This window comes from Zychaea mexicana (genome assembly GCF_025766255.1).
Source record: "Zychaea mexicana strain RSA 1403 chromosome Unknown BDB00scaffold_152, whole genome shotgun sequence".
Taxonomy (NCBI): Eukaryota; Fungi; Mucoromycota; class Mucoromycetes; order Mucorales; family Lichtheimiaceae; genus Zychaea; species Zychaea mexicana.
In genome coordinates this window covers 1-11,884 of record NW_026516815.1, presented here as the reverse complement: position 1 = coordinate 11,884, position 11,884 = coordinate 1, and the positions used below count along the sequence as shown (strand labels likewise).

General features: G+C 42.1%; 2 protein-coding genes across 2 annotated transcripts; both read right to left on the bottom strand.

Moving 5' to 3' along the window:
* Nucleotides 1-6,206: 6,206 nt before the first annotated feature.
* Nucleotides 6,207-8,034, bottom strand: BDB00DRAFT_855909 (Elongator complex protein 4). Its single transcript, XM_053125757.1, has 6 exons — nt 7,549-8,034; nt 7,179-7,413; nt 7,005-7,101; nt 6,754-6,913; nt 6,321-6,673; nt 6,207-6,235 (listed from the first exon to the last, which is right to left on the bottom strand). The coding sequence occupies exons 1-5, from the start codon at nt 7,982-7,984 to the stop codon at nt 6,360-6,362; spliced, it is 1,242 nt and encodes a 413-aa protein (XP_052973387.1). The 5' UTR covers nt 7,985-8,034; the 3' UTR covers nt 6,207-6,235; nt 6,321-6,359.
* Nucleotides 8,035-9,097: 1,063 nt separating this feature from the next.
* Nucleotides 9,098-11,880, bottom strand: BDB00DRAFT_855905 (glycoside hydrolase superfamily). Its single transcript, XM_053125756.1, has one exon. It carries the CDS (start codon nt 11,835-11,837, stop codon nt 9,252-9,254), a length of 2,586 nt encoding a protein of 861 aa, XP_052973386.1. The 5' UTR covers nt 11,838-11,880; the 3' UTR covers nt 9,098-9,251.
* Nucleotides 11,881-11,884: the final 4 nt, after the last annotated feature.

The following is an 11,884-nucleotide window of genomic DNA, read 5'->3' as shown; positions in this document are numbered from 1 at the left end:
GCAGTCAATGCCGGAATTAGGCGTGACTGACAAGGTAGACAATTTACCATCAGTGAATATTGAGAACACCATGCACCCAGCAGCCAGTTTACAGTCCTTCAGCCAACAAGGCAAACAGTCGTCGTGTGTGTATAGCGTGTTTCACAGTACTTTATCTTTTGACTGTGTGTGTGGTACGTAATGTTGTGTGTGTGCGGAAAAAGATGCCCCCATCGCTGCAGTATATAATAAAGACCCGTAATCTTTTATGTTTAACCGTGCTCGTCAAACTGTTGCTTTACCATTGTCGCTATCCGCCAACAGTTCTCTCCCTCCATCCCCCATCCCAGTTTATGCTGCTGTTAAAGTTCTATCCTCCATCCCGAGCATGTGCTGCTGCAGATACGTTGGCCCGCTCATAAATAAGTATCCGCTGCCGCTAGTGAATTCGACTCATTCCTTTATTGTTTTTCATTGCTGCCGATAAAGTAAATCGGTTCGTTTGTTTTTGTGCGGTTCTACGTTCTTTTAAAGCAGCGTTTAAGTTCCTTTGGGACGATCAGGAAAATAACACTACAAACGATGACTTTTTACAACGTTTGACACTTTTGCGCTTAATTCGTTGCTCCATTTATTACCTTGTTTACTCGCCATCCCTTTGTGCATTTCGAGTTTTCGTTTCAGGGGAAAGCTGTTGGAACGATCAAGGTTTGACACACGCGTAACTTCGTCACTATCCAAAAAAGAAAAATCTGTGTTGCACTCTTCCTGAATTTCTTATTCCTAGACTACCTTTGCTTCCTTGATGATTTGCGTACGTTATGCTTGTTAATAGTGTGGGTTTGTGCGTACGTGATCGGAGCCTTCGTTATGTGATAATAAAAAAGAAAAGAGAGACGCAGCGAATTTACCCCTACTGTTGCCTGTTTTCACAGCAAATTACACATTGTGTCTCTGATCGTCTCTTTGCAGACTACTTGTCGTTGCCGAATAATGATGTTCTAATTAAAGCCCGAGAGAAAAATCCTGCTCTTTTGCAGTTGCTTTTTATATAAGTTAAAGAGCACCGTTTACTGTGCATTACGTCCCACTTAGCTTAACATATAGTCCCTTTTGGTATAAATTACGATCCGCTTAATTTTTACTATGTCTTGTCTTTAGATGCCACAGAAAGGTGTGCTGGGGACGAGCAGCTTCTTCGCTACGAGACTTCTCCCAGCAGTAATTCCATTCAAGACTGGTGCATTGACTGGTGGCAAGGTGGCATGCAATTAAATTGACAGGGATAGTGATATGTGTTTGCTCTTGGACTACATGCGTCTTTATGTAGGGCTTGCCGTATAATGGACGCTCCAAGGCTACATTTTTGGTTTGAGCCACTGATTCGGTCAGCATGTTTTTCATTTTGTAGGCTGTAGGTGGGGCATGTTTTTCATTCTATAGGCTGTAGACGGGGCATGTTTTTCATTCTATGATATAAGCTGTAGACGGGGCATGTTTTTTATTCTATAGGCTGTAGGTGGGGCATGGTTTTTATTTTGCAGGCTGTGAGAGGGGCATGGTTTTTTATTCTATAGGCTGTGAAAGGGGCATGGTTTTCTATTCTCTAGGCTGTAGGCGGGGCATGGTTTTTTATTCTGTAAGCTGTGGGCAGAATGGGGGGCATGGGCTTTCACTGCAAGGAACGCGTAATGAGATCTTGTTTCAGAGCGCTTGCCTATCACGACATTGGTCAAGCTTTTTTTTATTAAAGTTCGCTTCCTGCTTCAGCTACTTTGTTCCGTTCTCTCTTTAAAAGATTTACAGTGGTTCCCCACTTAATTTCGAACTCGAAGGGGGTCTTTATGATGTGGAAACTACTGAGGGTTGACACGAAACGAGGGTGACTCAAGCAGTGTTTTATGCTTAAAGGGGATATAGAAAAAAGTTGAAATAACTGAGGGTTTATCTTATTGAGAGTGAAATTAAACGGGGAACCGCTGTAGGCAGTTGCCAAGTCGTTTACCCTTTAAGGTGCATTTCAGGTACTCTATATAGCACAATCACTCAAATAAATGTTGGGATCTTCAACTAAACCACAGGAAACGATCGGCTAATAACACTCTGTATATTATAGGATCAAATAGAAAAAAAAAGAGATATCCGCTACGGGAACATGCATGTCATTTTAACGATATCAATGAGCTCAAAGATATATACTGTACGACTGTGAATACTAAATAATGTACTAGATAAGCGTGTTTTGACATGACGGATTAGGCGGAACTTTGGCCAAACTTGACATATTGCTGTCAGATTGAAAAGTGTTTTACTGTACTTGACAGATTCTCAAGGTATTTGAATGATAATCGCACATGCTTATGTCTAAGTAGATCAGTTTGGGTAGTATTTATGGTACAGTAGCAGTTCTTCCTTGGCTGTGCTCAATAGGTCATTCGCAACCCAATCCAATCACAATATGCATTTTCCCAACCCATCCGCCGGCGAACATAGCTCTTGTTGAACGCTAGCTGCAGCTTGGTACTTTTTTCTTTTCTTTTGTATTGCTACCTTTAAAGAGCAAAAAATGTATCTACATAGTAATAATGTCGTGAACAGTTCATATACATAAGCTATTTTGGTTATATATATATGGTAGTTCGTGAAACAAGTTTTAGCTGTTTTGAAAAGGACATTTCACGATATAAGAATCTTCTCTTGCCTGAGTTACCTTTGGTTAGTCAAAGTGATTGAAATGATTGTATGTAGTAACGGGTTTTGTTATGTGATATGCAGTGGTCCCCCGTTAATTTCAAACTTGAAATTCCCAATTTCTTTTGTGATAATAACGGATTGTGAAAGTTAACGGATGCTAGGACAAACTCCTATGCATGGACGTTTCTTTATCCTGACACACACCTTGAACTTACACGACTTACCAATGCTCCTGAAGATGTCATTAGATGGATCCAGTAATTTACATAGCCTATTATTCAATATATTTTCTGACTAGATTGACCTTTTTTCATATATTCTACAGTATACCACTTGACTCTCATGATAGATGATATAAGTTTGCATAGCCTGTTATCCAATGCATTTTCTAGCTGGATCGACCTTTTTTTCCACATACATACATAATGGATAAAACTACACCAAAAGAAGAGACAATGGAATACCAAGAAGCATCCAGTGAAACAGCGATTGCTTGCTGCATAGCAGTACCATTGAAGGTCAGAGAAAAAATTTATCATGTTGACGCTGCTTAAGATTTCTTGGCCTCTGATGGATACAGTATGAAGAAATTACAGTGCCCGCTCGATAATTCGATACTCGATAACTCGATTTTTTCGATAATTCGATCACTTTTTCAAATGACCAGGCTGGTAAGCAGTAAAATATCGACAAATCGATAATTCGATCATCGATCACTTGGCTGTGACATATCGACAAGTAGAAACCAATAGAAATGCTCAGTGACGCGGAATCGAACCCAGCGATCAGTGTCGGATCATACATCAGAGTCCAGAGTTAACATGTATTCCCAATAAAAATTCGTAGTATATATTTATTCACTTAATTTAGAAAGTCTATGAGGTGGGATTGCGACAGCTTCACTGATTGCCGCTCCTCTGACTCCAAAAGTCTAACTCTTTTTTTTACCAGATACAAGATGTCCATATCCAATTTGTGTGTGATGTCAAGTTTATCTATAAAACTTTGGTAGAGGCGCTTTTTTTCTTTAATTGCCCTAATATTCGCATCGGCATCATCTTCTTCTTCATTTTGTTCTTCGGTCTCTCCCTCCTCGCCTATTATAAAGACGAGGGGATTTTATCCATCAATGCACTTACTTTGTATGAAGATGTCCCTACTAAAAGATTGATAAGTAGTACTGTACCTTCATCTTCAACGTTCTGATTCACCAAACGATCCATTCGTTCTTCCAGCGTCAACATCTCATGGATCCCGTCGTCTTCGTCATCTGGAATTACGAAAACTGTGTTCGTATCATCTTGATCATTGCTGACAGATCTTAGGTACGAGTCAAGTTCGACGGTCAGTTACTCCTCCTCCTGCAAAAAGCTTCTTCGGATTCAATTACTTCTGTAAGGGTTTCCACTGATATAAGGCCAGTATGTCGAAAACAATTTGAAATTGTTTCGGACGAGACACGGTCCCAGGCCATAATAGACCAGTCCAAGGCTTGTTTGAACTTATTGTTGTAAAGATCGTGAAGCTCGTTGTTGTTGTAGCGAATTGTTGCTCTGCGAAATAAGATGCTCCTAAAATAGATTTGGCCCAACAAGTTCTGCTTTCTTAACATCCAAATAAATCACTTTGTCTGCTTAAACCTCCTGTTGTTTACAATGTACCTATATTTTTTTTTGAACGAAGCAATGATTCCTGCATCAAGCGGTTGGTAGTGGGATGTGGTATTCGGAGGAAGCATGCACAACTCGATATTTTTTAACTGAATATCCAAGTTTTTATGCGAAGGTGCATTATCCATCAATAAGAGAGCTTTTTTGCCTTTATGTGCATGAAACACTGCCGAATCCAGCTTGCGCAAGATCTCTCTAAAAATCGACTTTGTCATCCACGCTTTCGTATTGTTGTAATACTTGTAACAGTCCTTGACTATTATGGTGTATTGAATCAGCTGTCGTTCTTTTTCATGTTTTACTAACTTTAACTTACTCAGCTTTGATCCAAAATCTTTTCCTCCAGCAAAGCGTCCAATGAAGTAGGGGCCAAGTTTATGCGAGCCAGTTGCATTGGTGACAAGGACAACAGTTACACGACTTTTATCGACTTTTCGTCCGGCAATAGGTTTGTTCGAAATCGTTCGACGTGGCACTTGCTTGTAAAAAAGTCCCGTTTCATCAATGTTATAGATGCATTCAGGTGGAAACTCGGCTATTATGGCCTTGACTTCTTCGAGCTGCTTTTGGATCTTTTCATCGTCGATGTCAACGGAGCCAACCTCACCATGGATACCGTGTGATTTTAATCTGTGACGTTTCATGAATTTGGTGACCCAGCCGTCAGAATACTGAAATCCTTCAGGAACAACAATGTTGAGGCGTCTTGCTTGAATTTTTGCTTGGAGAATGATGCTTTCCCTGTTGACTGGTTGCCCAACAGATGCCATATCCATGACGTGTTCCGCAAGAACATTTTCGACTTCTGGCAATGCTGGTACGCGTTTTCTTTTCATATTAAGCTCGGTTTCCGACATATCATAGCGAGATACTTTTCTTTTTCTCTAAGAATAAGCGAGAGTGTCGATTGGACAGGTGGTTTCTCAAGTTTGAACTCATCCTTAGCCCATTGTGCTAAAGCACGTTGACCGACTTTAGGATTCTGTTGTTTGTATGTGCACATAGCAAATTTTTGGCGGTTTGTAAGTGAGTTGTTGCCCATAATATTGAAGTAAAAAGATAAGGTAAAGAAGACAATGTTTTTTGCTGACACATGACATCAGCTACTTTATTACTACATGTAACACAAGATGACAGGGTGCCTATACTTTCTTCTTGAACCTTCCTTTTCTTAACGGAGTCCCAATTCCATAACTCGATATTTCGATAATTCGATCACTTACAGCTGTGACCAAAGTGATCGAATTATCGAGCGGGCACTGTATACCCTGTCTCCCCTCTAAATTATGACAGTGATGCGATAAGTTTGAAGAAAAACTGTTCGCTAGATAAAGCTCTTTAGATAGGTTTATTAAGGTTTAATCTCTATAATACCATATTCATTGTTATTTAAATCTAGTTGAAATAAATATCATAATGTGAATACATATTTTCCTTTAAAGCATATTGGTGGATCACTTCTTCCTATAATCCGATAAGGCTTCGACCCTCGATGATACATTGAAAGTGAAATAAACGGGGATGTTAAGATTTATATGTTATTTTATCCAGAGATCATTGAGTGTTGAAAGTTACATAACGTATGTGGAAATTAAGGGGGGACTACTGTGTATCTATATGCATTGGTCATATGAATCCACGCCACACTCATTATTGGTCAAGCCCACAGCTTGCTGTGCGTATGATCTGGCGAAGCGCCATACTGCAAGGTATGATTTTAGAAGCAGGGTCAGTATCTTATGGCATGTTTATATGTAATGTATATGTAACTGAACTTTTTGAGCGATGCGTCAGTTTAATTGAGAGATTGAAGCAGATAAATAGGCTCAGGATACAATGCAGTGAGAACTAGCACGAGAAATGTCACAAGTATATACGTATCAAGTCTGCCCCTTTTAAACGGATTACTTTCTTATTTTAAAATTAATGTACAATAGATAATATCCTTCCTTTTCACCATAAACAAAATATACATACTTCCGTCTTTCATGACAAGCATGGGTTCTATTCATATACTCAGAATTCTAATGGATCCGTCTTTCCTGGCGTTGATCCACAGCCAATCTTTTTGGGTTGTTTTTTCTTGGTTTCGCTGGATGGCGGTGGCTCCGTTCGTCGCTCGCTGACGCCGCCTTCAGGTGGTAGATGGAATGTTTCAATAGCGAATCGCTTCCGACGAAGTTTGAAAGCAAGGTCATTGCTTCCACCTGCAGACAAAACAGACAATTTGGTACTGGGTGGCAATAGCGAGTTGAGTACCGGTAGCTTATGTACATAAAAGAAGCCATGATAGTTTTGGGTGTAGGGAGCGTCGTTATGTACCATGGAACCTAAATGGTGTCATTTTCTCATAATCAATAACGTACTTTGTTATCCACTCTTACTAACACCAAGGCTAATATATGTTTACCTGCAAAAGATTCCACTTCAACTACAGCATCAACCATATGTTCAATTCGCTTAACAAAATTAGGCGCTTCATCATACAAGTACGCCGGAATTGTGACTACAGCAGCGCCAAAAGAGAATCGGAGCAAACCACGCAACGCATGGAAGAATTTATACAAGTCCTATACACATAACGATGGCCCTCAAGTATGAATACAATGTTTCTTTGAGAAGAAAAGATGCGCTATGAGACGGAATACCTTTTCAACTTACACAAGAAGATTTGTTCTGCCAGCTTGGTGATGCTAAGGAATGAATACCAATTCGTAGTACGTTTCGCATAGTATTAGGCTTTGCGGGTATAGCCGAGCTATAATGATACAGGTGAGAAAAAATAAGCTTTCCACTGAACACTCACACACAAGGCAAAAGCACCAAGTTACTTACCTGAAGTTGTTTTCCAAGATTAATTTGCGGATATTTTCCAACAAGGTTGCATAATCGTCCTCACCATCCGCATTATCCAGCACAGTTGGTTTGGTTTCTTCCAATACTGATTCAGGAATTTTCTTTGTGAGGTCGAAAAGACTGCAGTAAGGCTTTGGCTCACCGTTACTAGCCGAAGATTTGCCATCTCCACCAGATGTAGACGACTGAGTTTGTGGCTGTGGCGAAGGTGATGCTAAACGGTGTTCATGATATGGTTCGTTTTAGTTTAAAACAAAGCACGCATTACGCATGTATATCAATTTGGAGATAGATAGAAAAAACAGAGCTTCCACTTTCCACCCAGCACCTGGGTTAGGCTAATAATTACCTTGTCGAACACCTGTCTCAAACTTTTTCAAGTGTGCATAACGCCAAGCAATCTTCAACCGATCTCCTTCGGCGTTGGATCGCGCTGCACTTTTTGCTGCTGCATCATGATCGTCGTCATCGTCGTTGGCACCGGAAGTTGCTAACCACATTAAATTGCGCAGTAGCTCGTCTGCCTCCTCGTCACGCGATGCCAAGGCGCAATGGTGACCGGACGCCATGCCTTGGGCTAAAAAGTACTTGAGCAAAAGCTGTGCATAGGTCGTGGCACGATCTTCTTTGATCAGTAGCACGGTGCCGACAGGCAAGCCGCCACCTATAATGTCGTCGAGTGAAGGGACGCCGGTGGAAATCAAAAGTTGACCATTGTAAGCACTGAGTCGCGAGCCTGGAGGAAGTTTGGGTTGTTGATCTGCATTACGTTTGCGAAAGCTCATTATCGCGGTTGTTATTGTTTTCTTTGCAAAGAAATAGAGCTCGTACAATTCCGCGTTTCGCGGCTATGCTGATGAAAAATTGCTATCGGAAAATCAACTGTCTGCTACTACTGCTTCTTCCATCCTATTGTCTAGTCATTATTTATTCGTTTAGGGCATGGTTGCTGACTGGTTGCAACTCGTTGTTTATGATTATCAAGAGGAGAGCATACCAAATACAGTAAAATTACAACGGAAATGACGGCTAAGCTAGAATTGGCTGGTGGCCTATAGAAGAATAACGGAGCGAGGGAAATTAGATAGGCGATCTAGTGGACTCAGCAGAAAACAGGACAGTGCAATTTTGCGGCACGATTGTGGCTAGCTTGGATTCGACTGCAAACCTTCTTCTTTGAAGACAGACGCTCCATCATCTTTCTGTCAAACATTTGATTAATCCATTGGTTCAGAACGTGATGAACTCCTTATGCAACTGCAATTTTTCGAAGTTTTGAAATTTGAAATCGTCTTATTGATTATTATCAGCATATGTGCTATATGGGCTGTATACTTAAGGCACTTTTAAACTTATTTGCAGGTTTTTTCGCGAGTGCAAGTGCAAGAATTTTTTTTGACCAATAAAACTTCATGAAACATCTGCAACTTTGAGTGTGCCGCAAGTTATATTTTAGTCTTTCACTGCAAGGTTTGCTAGTGTAACTTTTATTTCGATCCAGTATAAGACTTGTACTAGATGTATGATGTGATTGATGATAATAATAATATAAATTAAGATGGTATATGTAAACCATACTATTTATTTCTGACCGTCTTATACATGGAAGTTATCATTTGATACTACATACAGGATACAGTATCGAGTCATTATAGTTGTACTGTATACTCGATGATTCCTAATCACAGTCAATAACTCACGCCACATAGTTTTCTTTACAAATGATGTTCGATACGCGTTCTGTTCCTCATCGTCGTAATGGCTTACGTCAACTGTTTAGGGAACTCGTACAACGTACTTGTGTTACGTGTTGCCATTTTTGGATAGGAATATTACCGACCTGCACTTGCGAAAGTTATCTGCAGATGCAGGTTCTTTGTACAGGAAAATTCTGACCAATCACATTACTTTTTTATTTGCACTTGCACCTTGAAAGTGCCTTTAATAGTTTATTGAAGATAGCTGTGTGTGACCTCAGCATCGCATGTCAATACAAAAATTTACAAGTCGAATTGACATACGTATAATGGTACATCTCTCCATCGTTACAGATCACAAGGCAGCTGTACGGTAGCCACGCCATTTCTCATACCCAGTGCGGCGATAAAAGTCAATGAGCTCGACCCAATCCACGTATGACTTTTGGACTCCCCGCTGCTTCAGGATCTGGTTGGCCTTGACGACAATACCCAAACCAATACCTCGACCACGTTCTTCCTCGGCAACACCCACACATGCCATTCCACCGCTTGCTTCGGTAAACAGTGTGTCATCCGTCCATATCAAATCACCACGGTCTGGATGGGTCGTATGTGTAGTATTCAAAACCAGGCTGGCAAGGAGCTTTCCGTTTGCATTGTCCTGACGAGCCACCAGCAAATCCTGGAAATCTCCCAGTTCAGCATGATGCTGATAGGTCGCAAGCCAATGTGAAAAGTAACGCTGCTGGAATGCATACAATTCCCACAATTGGCTTGGCTTGATTCTGCCAAACCAGATGTTTTCTCGGCGCATACGATCCTCGACCGTCTCGTCATTACTATCACGTTGGCCCAGGTTTCCCATGAGATCCCACACCTGCTTAAGTTGGAATTTCCATCCACGTCGCTCGAAGAAACCTTGATGTTGCTCTTTGTCCTCAGGAAGACCCGGGAAGAAGCGAGGATAGGTGGATCCGAGCATAAATGCGTTGCAAGATCGACTTCGCAAGTCATCAAGTGCATGATCGTGTAAAAGTGTACCGATACCACGTCCTTCGTGCTTTGGACTAGTCATCAACAGCATCAGCTCACCTCTCTTGTCCACATAATTGGTCTGTGTAGCAACAAAACCAATTATTGCGCCGGTCTGGCTGTTTGCGGCTATCCAATGGTTGCCGTTCAAGGCAGTGCGCAACGCTTTTTCCATCTTGTCGATAGCAAGCGGCCATCTCAAACCAAACACTTCATCCCATAACGACGTCACGCCATCCAGATGAAGTTTGGGATCGTATTTCTCAATCATACAGGTTGACTGCTTTTTGCTGAGTGTTACATCAGGGATTGTCACAGGTAACTTGCTGTTGGGAGTAGTTTCTCCAAAGATGACCTTAATAGCGGCTTCGTGCGCTGGAGGTGTGTATTCGTATGCAACGACATAGGTATCAATTTCCGGGAAAGCCATCAAGTCATATGGATTCATCACAGCAGCAACCACCAACCGCTTGGCCTCCTTGTGTACATGCTTCACCATGTCGACTTGAAAGGTGTGCAAGTTAGCATTGGCAGTACCGATAATTACCCAGTCTGCCTTGCGGATCGACTCAGTCAGCTCGCCAATATCGCTACCAGGTGTATATATAATGTAGTCGATGTTGCTGTGTCGTTTCACCAGTGATTGATGGAATGAATCGAACGGCCATACTTCAGAATCGATGGCCAGTGTTTGTGGGACATGTGCAGCAAGAAAAAGAATGTAGGTGCCCTTCTTTGGCTGGATAGGTATATTGTTTTTGTTGTCACGAACAATAGTAGGGACTTTGTTGTACAGTCGCTCGCTCAGCTCCAGAACAGGTTTTGTAAGTGGCGGCATGTTATCTAATGCAATATCCCAGGTTAAAAACCGGTCCTTGAGCTGCTCCACCCGCTTGCATGACTTTTGCAGCGCCTCTAGATCCAGTTGGCATTGGTCGTATGCGTTATATAGCAGATCAAATGCTCTGCGCTGAAGCTCGAACGTGTGCGAGATCATGGCCATATCATTTCCTGCACGCAGTGCTTCCAATGCTCCTTCGGGAGTGCCCACCGTGTCCTTGACAGCCTCCATTTCAAGGCAATCCGTAATAATAATTCCCTCGTATCCCATGCGACGACGCAACAAATCTGTAACAACGGCACGTGACAAGCTTGCCACTTGTTTCTCTGTGATCTGTGGCAACACAATATGTGCTATCATGATTGACGACGGGTATGTCAAAGCACTCGGACCAGCATGCATAGTTTGACGAAATGGCACTAGTTCGACTTGCTCTAGTTCTTCCAATGACTTGTCGATTACAGGTACACCGATATGCGAGTCCGTGGCTGTGTCGCCGTGACCTGGAAAATGCTTGACGCTCGTGGCAACATGACCTCGATGGTAGCCTTCGACTTGAGCCAGGCCCAACCGACCGACTTCTGTCGGATTTTCGCCGAACGAACGCACGCCGATAACTGGGTTCAGTGGGTTATTGTTAACGTCCAAAACAGGGGCCAAATTCCAGTTAATACCGAGTGACAGTAGCTCTTCTGAAACAGAGATGGCCACATCGCGTGCAGCAGTAGATGATCCAAGTGCTCCAAGGGCCATACTGCCTGGTAAATAAGTGCCACTCTTGCTGCCCAAACGGCGGACAACACCGTTCTCTTGATCCACAGCAATAAATAAGGGTCTCTTGTGACCAGCTCGTCGTGCGATTTGCTGTAGGGATGCAGTCAGTCGACGCAGTTGATCGGGTGTGTCAATGTTGCGCGAAAATAAAATGATGGAGCCAAGATTGTGGTTTTCAATGAGGTCAACGATACCTGGAGTTGGCTCCAGACCATCAAAGCCACACATGAGCAACTGGCCAAGGTCTGACTTTATCATTACAGACGACGAAGCTTGTGTGTCAACTGTCATTGTTGGTGACAACCGCGGGTAATGGGGATAGAAAGGGGAAAAGCTGG